The sequence below is a fragment of the Xylaria bambusicola genome (assembly GCF_022495145.1).
Source record: "Xylaria bambusicola strain CBS 139988 unplaced genomic scaffold F5B22scaffold_37, whole genome shotgun sequence".
Lineage (NCBI taxonomy): Eukaryota > Fungi > Ascomycota > Sordariomycetes > Xylariales > Xylariaceae > Xylaria > Xylaria bambusicola.
The window spans coordinates 329,028-351,531 of NW_025953590.1; the positions used below are offsets into that span (position 1 = coordinate 329,028).

At 47.3% G+C, this 22,504-nt stretch overlaps 9 protein-coding genes across 9 annotated transcripts; 7 read left to right on the top strand and 2 right to left on the bottom strand.

Annotated features, from left to right (window-relative positions):
* The first annotated feature begins 71 nt into the window (after positions 1 to 71).
* On the top strand, positions 72 to 1,335 carry F5B22DRAFT_320921 (putative GNAT-family acetyltransferase). The gene has a single exon (XM_047970696.1). It carries the CDS (start codon positions 341 to 343, stop codon positions 1,055 to 1,057), a length of 717 nt encoding a protein of 238 aa, XP_047828612.1. The 5' UTR covers positions 72 to 340; the 3' UTR covers positions 1,058 to 1,335.
* Positions 1,335 to 3,894, top strand: F5B22DRAFT_320927 (heterokaryon incompatibility protein-domain-containing protein). The gene has a single exon (XM_047970698.1). The coding sequence runs from the start codon at positions 1,613 to 1,615 to the stop codon at positions 3,710 to 3,712; it is 2,100 nt and encodes a 699-aa protein (XP_047828613.1). The 5' UTR covers positions 1,335 to 1,612; the 3' UTR covers positions 3,713 to 3,894.
* Positions 3,895 to 5,874, bottom strand: F5B22DRAFT_320926 (uncharacterized protein). The gene is made up of 2 exons (XM_047970697.1): positions 4,394 to 5,874; positions 3,895 to 4,342 (listed from the first exon to the last, which is right to left on the bottom strand). Exons 1-2 carry the CDS (start codon positions 5,541 to 5,543, stop codon positions 4,077 to 4,079), a joined length of 1,416 nt encoding a protein of 471 aa, XP_047828614.1. The 5' UTR covers positions 5,544 to 5,874; the 3' UTR covers positions 3,895 to 4,076.
* Positions 5,875 to 6,620: 746 nt separating this feature from the next.
* Positions 6,621 to 8,969, top strand: F5B22DRAFT_616342 (uncharacterized protein). Its single transcript, XM_047975581.1, has 2 exons — positions 6,621 to 6,821; positions 6,917 to 8,969. Exons 1-2 carry the CDS (start codon positions 6,764 to 6,766, stop codon positions 8,737 to 8,739), a joined length of 1,881 nt encoding a protein of 626 aa, XP_047828615.1. The 5' UTR covers positions 6,621 to 6,763; the 3' UTR covers positions 8,740 to 8,969.
* A 1,098-nt stretch (positions 8,970 to 10,067) lies between these two features.
* F5B22DRAFT_637957 (uncharacterized protein) lies at positions 10,068 to 11,960 on the top strand (the record flags this gene model as incomplete). Its single annotated transcript, XM_047977515.1, has 9 exons — positions 10,068 to 10,318; positions 10,637 to 10,745; positions 10,949 to 10,975; positions 11,025 to 11,166; positions 11,237 to 11,267; positions 11,334 to 11,477; positions 11,560 to 11,630; positions 11,699 to 11,875; positions 11,929 to 11,960. The coding sequence occupies 9 exons, from the start codon at positions 10,068 to 10,070 to the stop codon at positions 11,958 to 11,960; spliced, it is 984 nt and encodes a 327-aa protein (XP_047828616.1).
* Positions 11,961 to 12,404: 444 nt separating this feature from the next.
* F5B22DRAFT_658009 (uncharacterized protein) lies at positions 12,405 to 13,963 on the bottom strand (the record flags this gene model as incomplete). The annotated part of the gene is made up of 5 exons (XM_047980092.1): positions 12,405 to 12,779; positions 12,907 to 13,186; positions 13,242 to 13,334; positions 13,397 to 13,829; positions 13,891 to 13,963. The coding sequence occupies 5 exons, from the start codon at positions 13,961 to 13,963 to the stop codon at positions 12,405 to 12,407; spliced, it is 1,254 nt and encodes a 417-aa protein (XP_047828617.1).
* Positions 13,964 to 14,584: 621 nt separating this feature from the next.
* F5B22DRAFT_321022 (aspartic peptidase domain-containing protein) lies at positions 14,585 to 17,354 on the top strand. The gene is made up of 6 exons (XM_047970701.1): positions 14,585 to 14,956; positions 15,013 to 15,041; positions 15,110 to 15,458; positions 15,522 to 15,661; positions 15,714 to 16,224; positions 16,277 to 17,354. Exons 1-6 carry the CDS (start codon positions 14,823 to 14,825, stop codon positions 17,052 to 17,054), a joined length of 1,941 nt encoding a protein of 646 aa, XP_047828618.1. The 5' UTR covers positions 14,585 to 14,822; the 3' UTR covers positions 17,055 to 17,354.
* A 197-nt stretch (positions 17,355 to 17,551) lies between these two features.
* On the top strand, positions 17,552 to 20,619 carry F5B22DRAFT_321049 (alkaline-phosphatase-like protein). The gene is made up of 2 exons (XM_047970702.1): positions 17,552 to 18,586; positions 18,643 to 20,619. Exons 1-2 carry the CDS (start codon positions 17,702 to 17,704, stop codon positions 20,077 to 20,079), a joined length of 2,322 nt encoding a protein of 773 aa, XP_047828619.1. The 5' UTR covers positions 17,552 to 17,701; the 3' UTR covers positions 20,080 to 20,619.
* Positions 20,620 to 22,504, top strand: F5B22DRAFT_321050 (Alpha/Beta hydrolase protein). The gene has a single exon (XM_047970703.1). The coding sequence runs from the start codon at positions 21,160 to 21,162 to the stop codon at positions 22,063 to 22,065; it is 906 nt and encodes a 301-aa protein (XP_047828620.1). The 5' UTR covers positions 20,620 to 21,159; the 3' UTR covers positions 22,066 to 22,504.

Consider the following 22,504-nt stretch of genomic DNA (forward strand, 5'->3'; position numbering starts at 1 on the left):
AACTTTTTCGATTTGATGAAATGTCACATGATTGAAGTCTTTGAGAACGGCCCCTGACTTAAGAAACAAAATATATCACGAGGGTCAGCTGTACGACAGGCCATCCACAGAGGAGAGAAGCTGTGACATGGTACAGAGATCTAACGTCGTATTGGCTTATTTCCCCGCTTCTGGTATTGAGGAAGGATTTCTTCGCCATTTGTAGGCAACAGTTATGGTAACTTACATCGTATGTACCGACATGATTATTTCTCCAAGTGGTTTTAGATGCTTGGCTTGATTGTGAAATATAAACTCCTCGTTCGTTGAATGCATCCAACGTTGTCGCCTACCTCCAAATATGGGCTCCAAGCATCATGCAGCGCTCGGCCCTATCGTAGGGCAAAACCCGGCTCTTTACCCCTCACTTGAGACGAAACTGTCAGGTCGATATGTCTCGGTTGTGGGAATGTCGAGCGAAGATATCCTGCCACTGTATCCACACATATCTGGTGACGAGAATGCTCACGCTTGGGATTATATGTTCGACGGACCATTCCAGAAGCCATCGGACTTTGAAGCGGTCATGAAAGCCGAGTTGGAGAACCCAGAGCTCATCATCTATGCGATTATCTCGGCTGATCAACCGATTACCCCAAACGGTACCCATAATATCATAGGGTGTGCCAGCTATAATCATTCCGACCCCAAAAATCGCACTGTCGAGGTCGGTGTTCTGATGTCCCCAAAGGTGCAACGAACCCCTGCTACAACCGAGGCCATGTACCTGATGGCGAAACACGCATTCGAAGATTTGGGCTACCGTCGATATGAGTGGAAATGCGACTCTCTCAATACGCCAAGCTACAAAGCTGCATTGCGACTGGGTTTCACTTTCGAGGGTACATTCAGACAGCACATGATTATAAAGGGGCGCAATAGAGATACTGCGTGGTTTTCGATTGTCGATGGCGAGTGGCCTGCGATCAAGAGTGCATTTGAAGCATGGTTAGACCCTCCAAATTTTGATGAAAGCGGCCTACAACGAAAGAGGCTGGAAGACTTTAGAAACAAATAAGATCTAATAGGTTGATTCGACAATTTGGTATTCTGTATGGGCTGATACGGATGTTGAGAAATCTCACACTTTACTTTTCCTCTCCCACGAACGACGACAGTCTGGATAGAGCTGTGGCTAGTAGTTATTCTGGGTCTAGTATATAATTATGCTAGGCAAGCATTCAAGGGCTCCTAGATCTTGATTGAAGACTTCAGGAATCATTGCTGTTACTCCTGTACGCCCCTCGCGGCTGACCAAATGATCGCTTATCTTCGCTCTAACGTAGGGTTGCACTCCTATCGCATTACTCATCCTATGTAGAAGCACAGGCAAGTATCGCATGCAAATTACGATTGAAGCTCAGCCCTGGTCTTAGTGTCAGTTCAGCTCTTGCCTCGGTTCCAGCTCAACTTCAGCCACTCAGCTGATCTGGGCAGCTAGTTACCTTGCCCAGCCAAGCAGGTAAAGAGAACCAGAACCCAGGAACGTAGACGCACACCGGTTAGCTTCCAACCGTACTCTTCTATCACTCAGCAGTTCAGGAGGCCCTTACGCTGTTTGAATGACATTAAGATGTTTGAATTCGATTATGACAAGCTGCACCAGCTCTCTAAACTTTTTGAGTTCAAGTACGACCAGATTGACAGTCTCCTAGGAGGCGACCATATTCGTGTCCTTACCTTGGCGGCAAGTGACACATTCACTGACCCAATTGATGTCAGCCTCTCGACCGTCAACTTAATGAGTCTGCCCACCTATGAGGCATTATCTTATTGTTGGGGCAACGCGTCGGACCAGGGTCTGATCTGGTGCAATGGCAAGCCCTTCCCGGTGACACGGAATCTGGAATCTGCTCTCCGTCGTCTTCGCCAAAGTCGAGGCAACCGGCTATTGTGGATCGACGCCATTTGCATCAATCAGGACGATCTCGCCGAGCGCGCATACCAGGTGAATCTCATGCGACACATCTACAAGAATGCCGAGCGGGTGTTGATCTGGCTGGGAGAAGACAGTGAGGATAGCGAGCTTGTCTTTCCTCTCGCAGAGAAGACAGTAACATTCTGGTTAGACTTGATATGTGACAGCTCTTTTCGGATCGATGAAATGATGATGCTATGGCAACAGGATTCGAAGAGAATCTTATCGATGAAGTTGAGGGAAGCAAGACGTCGGAAAGCTATGACTGGGACCGAAGGTCTTCAGCCTCCACAGGCTGCAGGGGTGATATACTACAACAGTAAAGTCGACAAAACAGAAGATAATTACAGTGAAGGAGGAAGACAGGAGGAAGAAAAGGTAGAGGATCTGACGAGGAGAGAATTGACGGCTTGTATGCGATTGGTGAGCCGGCCTTGGTTTACTCGATGCTGGGTTGTCCAAGAGGCCGTTCTCGCAAGAGAAGCAGTTGTACTCTGTGGTAAAAGCTCTCTCGACTGGATTACCTTCTACTTGGGCGTCATGTTTATTATTGCACTTCGAGGCGGTCTAAGAGGACGCCCCCAGACGATGACCAGGGGTAATATACACCTTACGACAGTGTTACAACAAAAGAGGCTTGTTGGCATGATTGACGGCAAACAAGTAGATTACGAGGATCTACTTAAGCTACTTTGGGAGTTCCAACTTTTCGATGTTACCGATCCGCGAGACAAAGTGTTTTCTATCCTCGGTCTCGTTGACTCGAGGGAGACACAAGCAGAAGGAATCGTGCCGGACTATACCATCTCGGTGGAAGAATGCTACAAGCGTACAGCACTGGCTATCATGTCTTATACGAAAAACTTGGACCTGCTCATGACGGATCATAACTTGGCAAGTAAGCTACGATCGCCGTCGTGGGTACCAGACTGGAGTATCATAGAACCGGCCGCTGTCGTGCCGATCCACCGTTACGGTGACCGAGAACGCCTGGCAGAGACAGGATTTAGACCGTACCGTGCATCAACTTCTGACTACTGGGACATCGAGGGCAAGGCACATGGAGATACCTTGACACTTTCGGGTTACATCTTCGATACGATCATAGCACTAGAAGATATTTTGACAACGACGGAGTGGGATTATGTTGCATTAAACAGCATAAATTCGTTCAACACATACATGCGCTTCCTCAAGGATTTCCTCTGGGCTTTAGGAGTGCACTATGACAGATCAGTGATGTGGGAGAAGCTTGCACTCACTCAAGAATACCCGGAATATCCTACTGGAGAAGAGCCAGAGACAGTCTTCGCTATGATCATGTGTGCTGGGAACATCAATGAGCCCAAGGAAGCCTTATCTGGCCACCGGGCGATGAACAAGATACTTCGCGGGCCGAAGGCTGTAAACTTTGTAAGACGCCTTGGTCCAGACAGCATAATCTATGTAAGCCTTGTTGTTATTCTGGGCACGATTGCCACTTTGTACTATGGCCTACCTAGAAACTATCTGACAGCTACACGGGCCGTTGGACGGCGCTTGGCAAGGACAAGGAAAGGGTATCTAGCCCTCGTACCAAGAAACAGCGCGACGGGGGACCTAATATCCCTTTTTCAGGGCGGAAAAGTTCCGTTCGTGATCCGGGAAATGCCTTTTGGGCATGCATATAAGATAATAGGACCAAGCTATGTCCATGGCATCATGTATGGCGAGGCATGGAATAGCGAACTGAGCAAAGAAATATCAATCGTTTAAGAGAGGTGTAAAGAAGGAATTAGACATAATTTGGTCACAGTGAGCAGGGCCTCATACTCATTTGACTCTTGATATTACTGCTCTACTCCGAGGCCGGGACAACGCGTTTCTCATGTCGTGCCTTCTTCCAAGCCTTGTGTTAAATCTCCTATCAACTCAGTTGAGCCATTGCTCCCCAATCATGATCACGGTAGCTCAATTGGTGCCCTCAAATCCATGCTCAATGCATCCCCCATCCTTCTCGCCTGCTATAGGCCATAACACCTTCCGGCTAAAGCTCGATTTGTGTGTATTACGCTTAGAAGATGAGTGATCGTTAAGTCACATGCTGAGCACGGTTACTAACACTCGAGTGTATAATGACCTAATTGGTTGGTGCATTATTGCGATTGCCTCTGGTGTTACGACTTCTCTGATTTCCTGCTGGTGTGCGCTCATTTGGCGTGTCTCTGATAAACACTTCGATCATCTCATCCGGTGGTAGTTGTAGTCTCTGAAGCACCCCGATCATACTAGCTGGTGACCCAGACAGCGTTACACGACCGGTAGCCGTCGTCAACTGCCTATCTCCCCTATCAGTAACGGGATCAGGAGGCGCATCATGATTATAGCGACCGTCTATTGTGTTATCTGAGTCACTTCAATTAGCACTAGTTCCAAGAATCTCTAGGCGTTGCGTACCTTTTGCCGATTCAGGTTCCGGTGGTACAGATGGTTCTCGTCCTGGTAATTCACCTGGGCGTATCGGAGATAGTGGTCGATGCTCGGCCAGGCAGTATCTCGCCCGATGACGCTCTTCTGGCAAAGGAGACCATTTCTTATAGAACAACATGAAGTTGAGAGAGGGGTCTCCCACTGACCACATGCTGTCTGGTTTAAGCTTTTCCCCTACAAGATCTCGATGATCGATCTTGCTTTCAAGTCTGGGCACAAGCATTTGGCCACCAATGTCATATACTCGTATCTCGGCTGAATTTGGTGAAATGTTTCGTGGATCCAGCTTGACTACCATGAAAAGGTGGTATCTAATGTCCGACATGACGACTTTCATAGAACAATCGTCGGTTGTTTGTATATACTCAGTTTTTAGCTGGAATCGTTGGACATCTTTAAATCGTCTTGGGTGATCCTTGTCAGGAGTAAACATGACTCGGATAAACAATGGGAGGGTACAGTATCGTCGAGCGATCATAGTACCATTCTTGGCCTTCGGGTCGCAATAGAATGATTGCTCCGAGACTGCTTGTTCCAGGGTCGAAATGCCATCCCATTTGACTTCCTGTGTATCGATTAAGTCTTCACGGGGGCAGATTTCCATTTCATCGAAGGAAGAAGGGGTGTTTACGTCGCTGAGGAGAAGTCGACGATCCTTCAACTCGAAACATGGAGCCGCCAGGATCAGCTTCCTCACGGCTTCATGTTGGAACAGATTTTGAAAAGTCAACTTGGACTGTAGGATCTGCTTGTCGTGGAGATATTCGGGAAACAGCCTAGACACAAGCATTCCCTTGACTTGGTAGTCCGCGTGACGATCGTAGCCAAAGTCATGCATCGCACATGTGACGAGGACATTTTTGATGTTTGCCTGACTAAAATTTGAGCCGGTCAGCATCCTGAATAAAATGATCAGGCAATCAAGATCGTCGCTTTCCAGATAATCTGGATTCTCCTCTCGTGGCTCTTTCACCTCCGACGGCAATAGAATCTTGCCATGCCACGGCCTCTGGCATCGAAGCCTCCCTATCATCGCAGCAGGATAAGCTGCGATCTCAGGTCGTTTGAGCGAGACATAGCCTTCGCACAACTCGGTATTCTCCCAAGGTTCTGCCATCTCGAATTGAAGATAGAATTGAGTGCAGAAGTGGGAAAAGAAGTTGAAGGAAGAAAGAAGCTAAAGGCATGGGGGATGTGGCAGGTGAAGTTTGTGCAGGGTTTGAGTGGCAGTTGCGTGCACATGTACCATTGTACTGACGTAAAATAGCTACATGGTATGTCGTCGTAGGTATGTATGTCCCGTAGTGTCTTCTAAACACGACTGCAAGTCACTATAGCTTGTTTATACCAGTACTTAGGTATCATTAAAGACTGCTACCAACGTGCCTACTCGGTTACCATGCCACTCATAGTCTAGTAGGCTATATATTAGGTACATATAGTGGAACATAAAGCTTGAAAGATTAACATGAGCAAGAAATGTATTGAGCCTGAGATTGGTATACACTAATCAAGAACCCCTAATTCACGTGATGAAGAGACTGCCAACCTGTGCCTTGATTGTTGAAACCTGCAATTTTTGATAAAATTTGGATTCAGGATCGTTTCATGATCTTGCATGTGATATAATGATAAGAGCTGTTAGAAGAGAGGACCAAGAGTGATAAGTAGCCCCACGCTTACAGGTGATATGCTCTGATGGGGCGAGAGCTAGCCAGACAAATGTACACAAACTGTCACGAGCACTAGACGACAGTAGTAAGAGGATTTGACTCGATACCTGAGTACCGAGGCCACATATACCTTTGCGACCCCAGCAGATTATTGTAATTATGATGGATATCTTCAATTCCAAACCCAGTCACCAATTCCTTGTTATATGTCCAAGTAGAAATTATTATATAAATGTCAAATCATCTTATCCCTAGTTAGCGTTTATTGTATTTCTATCTAGTTAGAATAGATTCCAAGGGTTCATACAAGGAGATTCTCTATATAAAGTTTTACCCAAGATATAAAAGTCTCTTCGTTGTATCTTTATTTGAACAATTAATCAGCTATGGTACTACTTATTTGTTAAGGTACATTTACATCCACAGGTAGGAGTGCTAAGTAAAGTACCTAGCCTAGGTACCTAGGTATCTTTGTATGTTTGTATCTTAGCGAAATCTCGCACCTTCTCAGCCCACGTTTACCTCCAACTTCTTCACAAACATCTTGCGCAAAACCACCTCAGTAAGCCCATTTTGTGATAACAAGAGTACAAGAATTCTGCTGTTCATTGGACAGGCAAGATAGTTTCATTAGGATTTTTTTCTCTTGATCTATTGTTTCACAATGGATCGAGGTGGTCAACCTCAAGATGGGTCTCACAACCAGCCACCAGAGCAATCAGGTAAGCGCTAATCTGTCCCGATCGAAGTCAGTAGCGATGGAGACAACAGCGATGGCGATATAGACCATTTCATGAAGGATGTTGACATGAATCAGGAGAAACTCGTCCCCAACCACCAGAGTTCATAGCTCAGAGAAAGCGAACGTTGCCAAGCGACGAGGATATTTCACCCCCCGGGCGCAAATCCATCAAACGTCAATACCTTAGAAAGGAGAGCGAAGACGATGACGATGACGATGATCCGAAGAATAAGGGCAAAGAGCCGGAAGGCGTATACTCTATGGCTATCAGCAGCAAGCTGACGGGCCCCATCGCTAATGAAGATTCGATCATTCGGATGAAGATTGATAAGTTTTTCCCATCTTCAGTATCGTATCTTCAAGGTCTTCGAGGATCATACTGGACAGAAGATATGGAGCGAGCATTTCTCGAGACTTGGAAACGAGATGATAATGAGTCTCGTTTTGCCCAAGGGAAAAGAGTTGATTCAGATGAACTTGAATTGTGGAAGATGATGTTCATTCGATATAAGCGTATACCTCCTCATCTCTTCACATATGGCCTGAGACTTGGCGTTGATTGTTATGAAAGGCAAGGAAGTCTCATGCTATCACCAGAAGCAAGTTATTTGCTTCAGAGAATTTGCGCTCATCCTGTATGGCGCAAGAATATCGACGAATTGCGATGTTTCCTTCAAGCGGCAACACAATTGTCTGTGGATGAGCATCCTGATGTAATTGGGGACCACCTCAATATGGAAGCTCTCCGCCCGGCGCTTGAACAAGAATTTGGTCAAGTAAGTGACGCTGCGACCGGGAGAATTCATTACAGAATGTGGCATGCGAATCAGCCTCAGATGGACAAGTCTATTGGTGATCTCATCCGAGCACTTCCAAATCGAATTCGTCAAAATACTGGCAAGGGAAATGCCAAGAAGAGCTTGTTCATCCTTACTATGCCTGTGATGGAAGATGTAATCACGGTGCTGGACGAATACATGCCGACTTTATTCGATCATACGACTGAGGAATACGTGCAAATCTTCCGATATCATTATGGTCCGATTCTCAGCCGCGTAGAACCGCTTAATACACAACAACTCGTCGATATCAAGTGGTCATTGGAGCTTTGCGAGTTGCGAGATATTGAGATTCGCAAGATCATGCGTCTCCGCGATCATGGCGAGTTTTTGTATGATGTACCTCACACGTCTGAGATGCATAATGATGCGGTTCCCTTATATCATTATGACTCCACGGTTGACTTGAGAATACTTCCAGTTCTCCATGGTGAAGTGATGGACCCAAAGCGGAAGACGTTGCAGTGGCTTGATCAAGCCAAAGTTCGTCGAGCAGAAGCTTTGCTGTCATTGTCGAACACGTTGGCAGAATTGGCTCCTGACGTTAAACCCGTGGTCGCCGAGACTGAGGTCTCTCCCATACTTGACGCGATTGTGGGAGTTGAAGAACCGCCAAGAGTTGAAGCAGCTCCCAAGGTTGAAGTTCTCAATCGCAGTGCAGGCTCTTCTTTCGAGAGTAACAAATCTATCGGAAATCCCGGGCACAAGGTCAGTGCTGAGTATAAAAAAGCCACCGAAGACTTTTTAATGCACCCTTTGATTACTACACAGGACGCGAATAAAGTGGTGAAGTTGATAGATCAGGACTTTGACCATGGTCTATCAAGCTTGGGGCGCTTAGACTATGTGCCCGCTCCCCATCTTGAACTCGCGCGATTTATTTCAGAGGATAGATATACGAGAATCAGAAGGATGTCAAGGATGAAGGGGTCCGCTATCGAGGAGGATAACCCCCCATTGTTGAATAAGCCCCAGCCTGTGATGAAGCTGGTTTCTGAAGACTACATGTATATTGCCCCTGGTGCTATACAAGGTGATGATAGGGTAAAGATGGCTTAGGAGGTAGGAGGACAAGAATTGGGAGGGCAAAGGTTGGAGGCATATGGAAAGGGGCAAGGGAAACAGGCAAAGTGGAAGATGGGATGATGGGAGGCTAGAGTAAGGATGACCACAGGGCTTGGAATTGATGCTATTCATGACACAGTAATCTGATACAAGTGCAGAGATTCCGCAACTGTGATTTTCCCAGAGATTCATATCTCTTATCCATTCTGTGTAGAGGTACTGCGTAAAGGTACTGCCGCTGAATTGGACGTACCTATGTATTATCGATTTGGTGGGATTGTTTGCTTAGTAGGGCAGTTGCCTAGACTACACACACACCTTCACACCTTCATCTTCACTTCACTAATTTCTACATACTATTTTCGGCCGCTTCACCACCAAAATATCGATCATACGAACACGAGACGATTGCTCGAGAGAAAGAGCCCGTGGAAGTTCGAAGGCGAGCATACGGCGAAGTTATTGCACGTATCCTCTTGGACGAGTTTCATACACAATCATTGGCACAGGAACTCGGTTACATGGCCATCCATGCTGTCACATCGGGCTTAGTATCACCAATTTTTCCGTAGTATACGATATCTAATCATGATAACTTAATCCGATGACGAAAAGAGTTGATACAGTACATCCTGATGGACGTTTATGACTCTGATAAACGGAAAGATTGTTTGACGCCGCCTTATACAAGGCATCCCGTGTCTGGACCAATGTAGAAGTGTACGTATGTATTATTAAACCGAAACTTCAGTATAATCTGTTAGATATCGCAGCTATCCTGACTCCCTTAGTACTTGAAAGCTCATTATCTCTGGGTGCGGCCTCGTGCGGCCGCGTGCGGTCCTCTTCACCTACCATGTGAGCAATCTTGGCCACTCCGGCACTTGTCATCTTATTTATGGATATGAATATCTCTGATCATATAGGGTACAGGTCATTACCGGTAGTCTAGCCGTGTTTTCGGAGAATTGCCGCACTGGAGTACACGAGCCGAGCGGCCTATCGCATGGTTCAATTAAACCACCATGTCACCGGTAAAAGTACTTTAATCATGCATACGGACGCTGATTTGCTTATACAGCACGCCACCAGTCATTCCAACCGCCCATCGGAAAATGACTTTCCTACAACACCATTGAGGAAGTATGGGATTTGCTTGCACGCAACCTGATAGGAGAAGATGGGGTGAATGCTACCTGGGGTGCAGGGCGCAGCAGGTGAGAGGCAACTTTAAGTATCAGTCTCGGCTCTGGACCGATAACTTTGGTTTCTCCTCCTTTTCTACAACTCCATCATTATCGGTACTAATCTGTTAATACAGGATGAAGTCGTTTTCTGTTGCTCTCGCGCTCATTGCGCCTGTCCAAGCAGGTTTGCGGTTTGGCTGCTCCTCGCTCACGATCCAGAGGATCGACCCCGTCGTCGAGCCAGGACACAACCCATCCGCTCATGTTCACCACATTGTCGGAGGAAATGCTTTCAATGCTACTATGACTGGCGATGTTGGATCCAGGGCTACCTGTACAACTTGCGAGATGGCGGAAGATTTCAGCAATTATTGGACTGCAGTGCTGTGAGTTATCATCTCAGCTATTTATCCATTTATTCCAAGCTCTCAGAATCTGCGAATTGCAACGACCGTCTGGATGACCTCATTGCATCGGTGGATGCTTTCAAGCAGTTGATACACTTACATATTAAACACGAGTGCTGACTTTGACTACAATAGTTACGTGAGTATTTCATCGTGCCAATTCCATGAAAACATCTTAACGAGACGTAAAATCAAAACAACTAACGTTAGATATTATAGTGTACGCAACCCATTTCTGACACGATATAATACTGACGTCACGAAACCACTCGGGTTTGCATTTGTTCTAACCCCTAGATTCATAGTCAAGCATCCCACCAATGGCTCTTATCACCGAGTACCGGTTAAGAGCAATGCCGCTCTAGCTGCTGGAACTACCGGTGGAATGACTATCTACTATACTCAGGTACGCACTAAATCTAGTTACCCTCATTTCAGGGCGCTCGCCTTCAAATAAAAACTGTAGATTGCTGACTTACTCTCTCAAAGTGAGTCTTGTTTTCCATCAAGACTTTACAGTACAGAAAACTGCATCTGAATAGTTATCTGAATAAAGGGATGCTGTGCTAACGGACTCGAAGGCATGACTTTAGCACCGATGCTCTGAAGCAGCAATACATCACTGCATTCCCACCGGTTAGTATGATGAAAGTTTGATTGTCTTGAGTGATCTAATGATATCTAGGGCTTCAGAATGACGGTCGGATCGCCAACAACCAGCACTCTTGACCAGGCTAGGAAGCACATTGGCTTGCGCTACAATTGCCTTCAGACACTCCTCAACCGAGGCGCAGAGATGGCTGATTTCCCCACCAAGCCATGCCCAGGTTCGTGAGATGGTGTCTCTTGCTGCCACTTATCAACTATAGTCACTAACCTCGAATTCCCGAATAATAGCTGGCATTTTTACCGTTCACCATTTCCCCGCGTGAGTACTCCGCCTCCCCCTATGCTAACTACCTAGCGTAAGAAAAGCATTCTAACCGAGATTTAGCTGCTGGGATGGAAAGAATCTTGACAGCCCCGACCACCAATCTCACATGTACAACACAATCCAATATGACGGGTTTACAAATGCGCCACCATGCCCTGCCAGTCATCCAGTGCGCATGCCCCAGGTGACCTACGAAACCGTCTGGTATGTTCATCTGAGGCGCTTCGTGCCCCGTCACCACCGAAACCTGCACAAGAACAAGAGTTTTCACTAAACTTGATTTTAGGGACACAACCAAGTTCAACAGCATGTGGCCATCAGGAGCTCCCAACCCATTTGTCTGGAGTTTCCACGGATGTGAGTATCCTCTTACGGCCTTATAGTGAAATAAACATCAAAGTATGCGTTACTCACATATAGCTAAGCTTCCGGCTACGGCACGCATGCCGATTACATGTTCGGATGGAAAGGCGACTCCCTGCAGCGCGCGATGAACAAGTCCGAGTGCTTCTATGATGGCTGCGGCTCCATCAAGAAGCAGACGATGAACATTGCCAACCAGTGTACTGTCAAGGACATGGTCGGTGAGGTAACTGATGGATGTAAGTTCCTAATATCTCTTGCTCTATTGCTTCATGATACTGATATATCATAGGGCTTACTGCTCTCCCCGGTCAGCAGATGTAAGGAGGCCTATGGTGAAGACTCCAGACGGATATGATCACGGATAACCGTACTTTCGATCGTTTTTCTCAGATCAACGCCTAGTGTTCAGATACTGACTGGACGTCTCTTTCATTTATGTCAACTTTGATCCCAGAATGGTAGAATGACTTGGGAGCTCTATAGGAGTTATTACAATACTAGGCTCGTATACTAGCGTTATTAAACCCCTAGTCAGACTGTGCTCTTAATTGTATTTCACTCTCCTCGATGGCGTAGTCACTCAATTAAGCTAGTTGTCAAGAAGCATATATGTGATAAGAGTATGTTACACTTGATAGGGATTATAAGAACCGTCAGACAAGCCACGTCTAAGCGCGTAAGTAACCGCTCATTACAACATTATTTATTCGATTATAAACTTCTTTGTCATAAATCCCAACGAACCATATATATGCCCATGTCTCTTCACAAGTAGAGGATTATAACGCATGACACAAGTAGCCATGCGGTGCCGCACATACCGGCCAATTTGCTTGCAGATGCCGTAGCTATAGTTGTCGGATCACCAATAGATGAGGTGACTCCCGTCTCCGTATTCTGACTTCCAGAGGTCGCTTCACTGACTGATGTGGTACTTTCTGTCTCCGTAGCCTGACTAACAGGAGTCGTGGTTGTAGCCGTCACTATCGTCGTGGTCGGTCCACTAGATGCCGATGTAGTGCTCATGAAGGTCGTGGTATCGACACTCGTGGTTGTAATCGTAGGCCCTATAATTCCTCCATCGAGCGGAGGAACCGCGTACGGGGGATCGAATAGCCCGAGTCTTCCGCAGGCATTGCACTTCAATATTGGATTAGTAATACGTCTCTTTCAATTAAGCTATTCAGAATGCGAAAGGCTCAGAGTATTGGTAGCACATTCTTCTTGGAAATCTACAGAAAGGGCAAAACGAAAGGGGCATACTCACTGGTAAAGCCCACTGCTTCACGGGTTCTGGCGCAAGCAGGCTGAAGTCACAGTGCCCATCAGGTATTGTGGTTGCGATTACTTCAGGGTCTTCGGACTGCGGACAGTTCGTATGCAGGTCATTGAGAGTGAGCTGCCGAGTGATCTGCGCTTTAGGCACGATCGTGGAAATCTGGTCCAGATCTAGGGCGAATACTTTGTTCGTCCCTGAAGGGCCTGCTCGGCCAACGGAATCGGTGCCGTATATTGTGCTAATGAGTAGATATACGGAAGGTGATGTGCTGTCATTGAGTTAGATTAACTCGAGCGATAAGACTGGAGTGTGGCAACACTTACAAAGTGTAATCTAGGTCTGTTGCGACATAAGTTGAGGGATAGGTATAATCATTACTCGTAGGCCAGAAGACCAATTGAACTGTGCTTGCCACCCTAAACGCTATGTTGTTAAGAGGCGTGGTTTTACAATATGCAATTTAGAATGAAAGACGTACAGGCTACATGTCGTCGGGCATTCATTGTCCTCTTCAGATATGGTGACGGTCGTGATATCAGTCGTATACGAAACTGGAGGCGTGATCGTTGTGATATCAGTTGTATGTGAAACTGGAGGCGTGATCGTTGTGATATCAGTTGTATGTGAAACTGGAGGCGTGATAGTCGTTGGCACAATGACAGTAGTGAGACTAGTCGTCGGGACTACGGTAGTATAGCTCGCTGTAGAGGTGACCGTGACTGTTTCTGGCACGGTAACTGTGACCGTCAGGTTTGAGATGATCGGTGGAAGGTGTACCGTAGTCGTAGATATCAACGTCGTAGGTGAAATGACAGTTACGTTTCTAGTTGGACATGTCTCATATGTTGTAGGTAGTGTGACAACTGTCGTGCTATAGCTTGTTGTATTATATTCAGGAAAGTGGTGAAAAGCTGTTTCTAGCATTAGCCTAATGTCTGTGGAAGTACAAGCTTTAGAGAGGCGAGTACCTACCACCGCCTTTTGCGCCTCTCACCCCTACCCCCAAAACTCCCAATAGTGTCAAGAATCGAGACACGGACGACATAGCTTTTTTTAAGCACGAGACCAAAATATCGATAATCTGAGCGAGCGTGGTATGCCAATGGCGGTGGAGCAAGGGTTTAGCCCTGCGCGTTAACAGGAGGCTGTTCAGCGAGGCCTTTGGATCACAGCTTCACGGAGAATATATGTCATGGATCTTCAAAGCATCACGTATTCGAGAACGGGGCGGATTACCAGTTTAATAGGAAGAGATATTGTCTTAAGCTGGGTATGATGCATAGGAATCCTCCGAATAAGTCTACTAGTACAGTGTCGATCGGTACCCAATCACACCCATCCCTTCATAAAGACACAGACTTTGCGTCAGCTCATGACATTGTGGAAGCCCTATGTTTACGCTCTGATGTTGTCATAGTGGTGATCGAGATTCTTGAAGCCCACAGCCAGGCGAGCTGGCTATATAATCGCTATTATGCATATATCTGCAAGGGGCCCTGGGCGCGAGTGGCTCAACTCTGTTACACCTGATTGGCTGAGGTCTGTTCACCCGCCAGGGGTTGGAAGTCCATGACGATGGTTACATTTATGATGTAAGGGACAAGCTGTAAAAGTGAACAGTTTAACTTGTTGGGGCATTACATGTCAATTGTTGATTACCAGTGATGGCCAAGTAGATTTGGCCAGGAATTATTGTAAGCGATTAACCCACCCCTGCTACCTTTGAACAACACTTATGGAGAGCTACGTGCCATCTCGTGTTTTATTCAATGCTCGTATAAGATTAAGAGCCCAGCAGAATGCGTGCGCCATTGTACCACTTGGTAGAGTCAATTGGCATCTCGCGCCACCAGGTGTAATCAACCTACTCAGATCCCAATGAAGCTGTGTTCTCTGCTTCAAGTATGAATCGCACTACGAGAGTGGAGGTGCTTGCACTTTGTTCAGTCTTGTTTTCTTTGGTGTGGGGTAACAAGTTTCCGAGATCTTCGAATGAAAATAGTCCTGAGGCTTTGGTCATACCCCCAAGTGAATATTTGTATGTCCATGTTACCATTTGTTAGCGTTCCTATAGACTGATGCCGTTTTGTCCAGCGAGGGAAATGATGGTCCATGGAGTACATGTGAGTTATCTGAATCTGTCGTGCCCCTAAAAGTCCGCTTGCCATTCTACTAACTTTGATCTCTCCAGTCAATCTTCGGGTCGGAACTCCAGAACAAGACGTCAGGGTTATTGTGTCTACGGCTTCTCCAGCTTCATTTGTCGTTTTATCGGAATACGGCTGCTCGACGTCAGTTTTTGACACAGTCCCAACTGATTGTGCAGTCTCCAGAGGCAATTTGCTGAATCCAAATGAGTCCTCGAGCTGGCATGAGCTGGGTCTATTCGGAATAAACGAGAATGGAGTTGGTCTTGAAGCAAACCTTGGATATTCTGTGAGGGCGGACTTTGCGACGGAGAGAATAGGTCTCGGTCTTACCGGGCCAATTCTGGATAACCAGACTGTTGCCGGTATCGCTGACGCAGAGCCCTTCTATTTGTGAGTCTCAACCTTGTCTTGTTGTCAAAATGAGGTTTCGATTCTAATCAAGGTATAACATAGAGGGTTGTTCGGGCTTAACAGCCAACCCCTCAATTTTACCTCGTTAGGCAACTTCTCTTCGCCTTCATTCCTTACTACGCTTAAAGACCGAGGCCTTATTCCGAGTCTGAGCTGGAGCTATACTGCAGGCGCGAGATATCGTAAGTGTTTGCGAAAGGTAGAACCAAGAAAGTAAGCTGATTTTTCTTGCAGGGCTCAAGCAAGTATATGGACAATTGATCCTTTCTGGGTATGATACATCGAGATTTGTCGAGAATGAGGCTTCTTTTACTATGGCGGGTGATGTTACACGTGATCTAGTAGTTGTTCTTCAATCCATCAGTTACAGTGGCTCAACTTCAACGACTCTTCTCTCTGACCCCATCGACATTTTCATCGATTCTACCGATCCAAATTTATGGCTGCCTGGGGATGTATGTGATGCTTTTGAACAAGCATTCGGACTTATGTTCGATAGCAATAGCGACTTATATCTGGTGAACGAGACTCAACACACGACGCTGCTCAACTCAGACGCAGAGGTGACATTCAGGCTCTCTGATGTACAATCTGGTGGCGACGCTGTGAGGATCGTTCTTCCCTATGCCGCATTTGATCTCACAGCCAAATACCCCCTAGTTGAGAATGAGAGCTACTATTTTCCGTTGAAACGTGCCGCCAACTCGACTCAGTACACTTTGGGTCGCACATTCTTACAAGAAGCGTGAGAGGAATTACAACCGGACACCGTAGAGTAATGCTAACGGACATTATAGTTACCTCACTGCAGATTATGAGCGTGGGACTTTCAATGTGTCGGCTTGTTCATGGAGAGCGGGTGCAGAAGAGAATATCGTCACAATACCTTCCGAGGACTTGTGTAATTCGTGCTCATCTGATTCAGGATCTTCGCCCCTGAGTGGCGGTGCTATAGCCGGTATAGTGGTTGGCATTATAGTCGCTGCTATTCTAATCGGCGCTGCAGTTCTGTATCTGCTTCGCCGAGAAAAAAAGAAGAGGGTATACGCTGCACAGGAGCCACCACTTGACGTGGCTGTTATCACAGGTCCAGTACATAACCATCACTCAAGCAGACGGACAGGGAAATATTATTCACCTGATACTGTCGGCACTAGTACAGACGCCGGCTGTAGCGAAGACAATAGGAATACTAACGGAGGAAGTATCAATAACGGAAGCAGTCAGCAAGAGTTGGATGGTCACGATACGGAAGTCAGACGCACTATAACACCAAGCGAGGATGATACAGATATCCACCAAATAGGTAGAGAAACCGAGGTGCCTAACGATCAGCCAGCACCTGTATATCATGAACTTGGGGGAAAAGAAATCAACAAGATGGAGTCAGATACAGTGTCCAACTTGGGCGGTTTGCCTCCGGGTATTGAGAGAAAAGGGGATGATCATCTCGATTCGCCATTTGTATCTACGCTGGGTAGCGCAGGGTGGCAGGATGAGAGGGCGGATAGATCATCAAAGCTCGTCTCTCCTATTACACCGACCCGGCGCGGCAGTCAACAGGTCGAATTGTAGTCAGTGTATGACGCAAGTTAGTCGAGGAAGATACCGTAAAAGATAGTGGCGAGGCATGTTGTTTCTGTAGATTGAGGCGAGAACAACACCAGATCCCGTTCTTCGGTGAACTGGCTTATCCTAATCGCCAAGGTCAAAGTCTAAGCCGACATTGTGCCTCACGCGGGATTTCAAATCAGATGTGACCTGCCTCGATGGACAAGAGACCGCACTTGAGTTAGAAGATTAAGCACTTAGCTCATCGGAGCATCTGATTGCTGTTGAATACACATTGCCCAGATCAATTGAGTTGACCAGTTTCCAGCCATGTAGGAATGAGAATCACGGTAGGTACCTACTAAAGTGCACTAATTTCACAGCCCTGGCACTGGGCGGTTCTACTGTAGGTACCAGGTAGGGTAGATCCGCGTCCAGGGTGCCCGGAATCTGCCCGGAACTGCCTAAATTTTAGTGGCTACTAAGGCTTCACGCCACCACTACCCCTTCGCTGAGCCTCCAATCTCACACCATCAGGTGGTGTTATATTATGCTTCCACACCTCAATAATTGTAGTAATTTCATCATCTGGGCTTTCACTTCGCATGCCTGAGCTGGAATTGGTGCAGAAGTTGGCGATGACCTAGGCAAATGATTCGTCAACCGATATCATGCCCCTTCAAGAACTGAATACCGCCGTCGAGAAAGACCGTTCGCTTCTCTCGCCGCTTTCATACGATGACGATGCCATCTCCCTCCACAGCAGAAGCGACCAAGACACCGACAGCGAAGATGACAAGATAATAGCAGCAGCCCGTAATAGCAGAGAGCTTCGTGCTCGTGACCGTATTGTCTTGATGGAAGAGGAGGAGATAGATCAGCTGGTAGTTGATTCGAGAGCACAACAGGAGCGCCAGCGACGGGGCAGCGGCCTACAGCGTCGTGGCAGCAATCTCGCACTACCGAACCCTCTCAAAGCACTGCGCGAATATAGTAAGACGCGCTCAGGGTCCGCCATCCACGACCCGGAGAGCTCCATCGAAGATCTGCATGACGAGAAGAGGCAGAGTCGACGGAACAGACGTAGAGATAAACGGGATCGCCTATTAAAGGAAGCCCGTGATGGCGAGGATGGGGAGCTCATGCACGAAATGGAAGTCGGCGGCATGAAGGACGGAAGCTCAACAGGCGACAGCAGCGACCGAGAGGATAGCGACGAACTCGACCGTCAACACCTCATCCATGTTTCGGGAACGAAGGCTTCTAAGAAACGCAGATGGAGAAAATGGCTTTTCATCTATACAACTATTGCCGTAGCTTTCGCTTTCTTGGTCCTGCTAGCCTGGAAAGTGTCACTGGACAAGAAACGCACCATGCCAACCCAGCTGAAGAGTAACGGTACTGCGCTTTTCGCCCCGACCACTCTCATTATTAGCTTGGATGGCTTCCGGGCCGACTTTCTGACGCGTGGTTTGACGCCACGACTCAATGCATTCATCAAGGAGGGCGTATCGCCGCTATACATGACCCCGTCGTTCCCATCTGTGACCTTTCCCGTAAGTGCCCGTCAAATGTAGTCTATATACCATGGGACGATCTAACATCATTTCAGAATCATTACACGCTTGCGACCGGCTTGTATCCTGAGAGCCACGGCGTCGTGGGTAATACTTTCTGGGATCCCGCCCTACAAGCTGAGTTCTACTATACAGACCCAGACCGAAGTCTCGATCCGAAATGGTGGGGAGGCGAGCCTTTTTGGGTCACAGCAGAACTCCAGGGCTTGCGCTCAGCGGTACATATGTGGCCAGGGAGCGAGGCGCACATAAATAACATGGATCCGACTTTCCTTGATAGGTACAACGGAAAGGAGGTCTTGCCAAAGAAGGTCAATAGAATCTTGGAGTTTATTGATAAACCTGGCCTAGAAAACCCTGACGTTAACGAACGGTTGCGGCCACAACTAATCGCAGCCTATGTTCCTAACGTAGATGCCATGGGCCATCTCTACGGCCCGAATAGCACTGAGATCCGCGCAACAATTAGCGAGGTTGATGAGATGCTAGATCAGCTGTTTCAGGGACTCGAGCAGCGGAATTTAACCGATATTGTCAATGTCATTATCGTGTCTGATCATGGAATGGCTACTACAGATGTTAGTCGCATGATCCAGATTGAAGACTTGGTCGATATCACCAAAGTAGATCATCTTGACGGATGGCCCTTGGTTGGCATTCGTCCAAAGAAGCCAGAAGATTTGCATCTACTCTATGATCAAGCAGTGAACAATACCAAGGGCAATCCGAACGTCGAGGTCTACCTTAAAGATAAAGACATGCCCCAACGATATCACTTTGCGAACAATGATCGCATTGCCCCTCTCTGGATTATCCCGAAAACAGGCTGGGCTATAGTTGAGAAAGCTGAATTCAATATTCAGGAGGCGAAGGTCAAGAACATATCATATCATCCACGTGGTTTGCATGGGTATGACCACGAGCATCCCCTAATGCGGGCCATCTTCGTTGCTCGTGGCCCTGCTTTCCCTCATCAACCACACAGCAAGGTCGAGACATTCCAGAACATCAATGTCTACAATATCTTGTGTGATTCCATTGGCATGAACCCTATGCCCAATAATGGCACTCTTCGGTTACCTTTGAAAGTAGTCGGGTTGCACAATGACGAAACGACTCTTGAACAGCCAGAAGATCCAGACTCGACTTCGACAAGTGAGAATGCGATGTCTATTCTTCCAGTAACCTCAATCACGACACCCTCAACAAGCAAGGCTGCATCATCATCGGCGCACATATCTACGTCGTCTGCAGTGACCGAGGATATCCCAAAACGGCCCACGAGGCCAGCGCAGCCCGAAAAATCAAAGGAGCCCCAGCAGTCAGAAGAAACTCCAGGGGAGACAGAGGAACCTGACGAGTCAGATAAGGGCTCGAGTGGCTCTTGGTGGGATTCTTTCAAGGAATCCATCGATTGGGCTAAGGACAAGTTCAACGAATTTGTTGATCAGATCACTGGCACAGGTGGCTAGATCTCCATCAACTGGTATTCTTACGTATCTTTTTACAGTCTGCTTTGGTTTTATCTGTGTAGCGTTAGGCGTTGGCGGATAATGCACTCGGGATTCACGACTTAGAAGCCAATTGTATTAGTACTATTAGTTATGTCAGGTTTAACGGTATTAATACTTTGTAACATCTACCACTATGTTTCAAATTAATTATCAGAAAGAGAAGTTCTGTCAGTGTGTTATCAGCTCCATTGTTTTCCGGTCGAAAAGAGTATACTATATTCTGCTTTAGTTAACTAATTAAGTGATATTGATATCTTTTACCGAAATATTAAATCGTAAGATTCCATGGCTAGACTTACGATCCCAAGTTATATCGAGGACTCACCAGTGCTTGCGATGTGCACGAAGGTGAAGCTGCGCTGGACTGTCTTGTTTGTCTGATTGATACAAATTTCAGTCTCATAAATTCATAGCCTGACAGCGTATATTATGGACAGGATACCTAGACAAAAAAGGAGACGGCCATTGTTAATGAAAAGTTCTACTTTACGCCCGTAAAGGATGCAGGAAAATTTGGGCAATGACAAAATGTCTCAATGCGCAACTTCAGATGTCTTTTGGCATTGGAGGGAGCCAGTAAACAGGGTTTCGACCTGCTAGTTTCGGAAGTAGCAGCAATTGATGCTGATTGGGTGGGAAACGCGATGCAGGAACCGTTCTGGCGCCGTTGGTTATTCCTTTAATTCGACCGATCCGCCGGAATCCAACTCATGCAACATAAATCCCGCGTAGAGCTGTTTGTTGGTGTTGTTTCTCTGGTCACAGAACGAGAATCGCCATCCCAAAGGTGGCTTAGAGGGCTCCCCTATGGCAATGTTAGTTCGCGCCGTAGTATCTCCACCCGGCCTTCCCGCTTGGGGAGGCAAACAACGATGAAACTGGGATTATGGGGAGGCCTACGATGACAGTACGACCAGCAGAGTAGGTGTATAAAATGAGCGAGTTGATCGCTCATGTGAAAGTGATAATGGCCTCTTCATCCCATGATTTTGCACCTTTATAACATTCACAGACGTTCACCACGAACCCAATAACAAAATGGCTATTGGTACATGGTTTGCCGCCGTCATGGCAGCCTCGTCAATAGGTGTCTCAGCCCTCCCAAGCCAAAGCAAAGACATCCGTGACATCAACTTCGGTATCCCCAGCGCTCTCATTTCCAGCCATCTCTACGGGGCCCCCGCCAACAACTTCTCATGCAAATCGTCACATAACCCCGTGGTAATGCTCCACGGGCTATCCGCGAGCCGCGAGGTCGACCTCAACCTCCTGCAATACGAGCTCAACGACCGCGGATACTGCACCTTCTCATCTACCTACGGCGCGCACCCGATCCCAAGCTGGATCGGCGGATTAACCGACATGACGAAGTCAGCGGCGCAGATCGCGGATTTCATCCGCGAGGTGAAGCGGAAGACGGGGGCCGCGAAGGTCGACATCGTCGGACACTCCGAGGGCGGCGTGCAATCGATCTACGTGCCCATGACGCAGGCCGGGATCGCCGAGATAGTAGAGCACGTCGTCGCGCTGGGCCCCGCGATCCACGGCGCGACGTACTTCGGGTTCACGGACCTGTGGTACATCGGCGGGGACCTGACGCGGGCGCTCGTGGGGCAGGTCCTCGACGTCGTCGGGTGTCCTGCGTGCGACCAATTGGCCGTTGACGGGCTGGTCACGAAGCAGTTCGCTTCAGCGGCGAAGATCGCGCAGCCGGGGAATAAAGTTACTGTCATTGGCTCGACGAAGGATACCCTTGTGCCGGTGGAGGTCAGCACGATCGACGAGGCTGATGTCAAGAATGTCCTCGTGCAGACGACTTGCCCTGATGATCCTGTTGGCCACGCTGGGCTGGCTTGGGATAAGTCTGTCTGGCGCCTTATCGTCAATGCGCTTGAAGAGACGGATGAAGAGGTTTATAAATGTGAAAAGGGCCTTCCGTTCTAGAGGTCTGCGTGTATGAAACTAAATTGTTCTTTTTGAAAATGTTTATAGAAGATACCCATTGTACTCTGTACTCATAGCTGTTCAAATCCCATTAGCTTAGCCCCTGTACTTACACGGTCACTACGCTGTATTGTCAATTTGTGGTAGTGCCTCTAACCCCCATACCGGCTTCTAGCGATGATTGCCCTTAGATGGTATTGTCTTGAGCGTAATGCTTGAATATGGGAGATATTGAACTGAAATCAAACTAGAACAGTATTTTTGTTCGCATAATTAACTTCGCACATTTATAGCTTCAAGCGTTACGCGTGGTATGGTGGTTTTCTACATACCTGTAGTTTGCTGGTTGCTGGTGGCCCGATAGCTACCACATTTGGTTTAGTTCAATACCCTAGGATTTATACATACCTATGCTGCGGTGACGAAACGCGGACCTTAC

Bases quoted from the DNA above. Each gene is read 5' to 3' on its own strand.
- F5B22DRAFT_616342 (XM_047975581.1), top strand. From the start codon at position 6,764: ATGGATCGAGGTGGTCAACCTCAAGATGGGTCTCACAACCAGCCACCA. The intron at 6,822-6,916 runs GTAAGCGCTAAT...GACATGAATCAG, and splicing joins CCAGCCACCAGAGCAATCAG to GAGAAACTCGTCCCCAACCA.
- F5B22DRAFT_320926 (XM_047970697.1), bottom strand. From the start codon at position 5,543: ATGGCAGAACCTTGGGAGAATACCGAGTTGTGCGAAGGCTATGTCTCG. The intron at 4,343-4,393 runs GTACGCAACGCC...GAAGTGACTCAG, and splicing joins GGAACCTGAATCGGCAAAAG to ATAACACAATAGACGGTCGC.
- F5B22DRAFT_321050 (XM_047970703.1), top strand. From the start codon at position 21,160: ATGGCTATTGGTACATGGTTTGCCGCCGTCATGGCAGCCTCGTCAATA.
- F5B22DRAFT_321049 (XM_047970702.1), top strand. From the start codon at position 17,702: ATGCCCCTTCAAGAACTGAATACCGCCGTCGAGAAAGACCGTTCGCTT. The intron at 18,587-18,642 runs GTAAGTGCCCGT...ACATCATTTCAG, and splicing joins TCCCATCTGTGACCTTTCCC to AATCATTACACGCTTGCGAC.
- F5B22DRAFT_320921 (XM_047970696.1), top strand. From the start codon at position 341: ATGGGCTCCAAGCATCATGCAGCGCTCGGCCCTATCGTAGGGCAAAAC.
- F5B22DRAFT_320927 (XM_047970698.1), top strand. From the start codon at position 1,613: ATGTTTGAATTCGATTATGACAAGCTGCACCAGCTCTCTAAACTTTTT.
- F5B22DRAFT_321022 (XM_047970701.1), top strand. From the start codon at position 14,823: ATGAATCGCACTACGAGAGTGGAGGTGCTTGCACTTTGTTCAGTCTTG. The intron at 15,042-15,109 runs GTGAGTTATCTG...TGATCTCTCCAG, and splicing joins TGATGGTCCATGGAGTACAT to TCAATCTTCGGGTCGGAACT. The intron at 16,225-16,276 runs GTGAGAGGAATT...CGGACATTATAG, and splicing joins CGCACATTCTTACAAGAAGC to TTACCTCACTGCAGATTATG.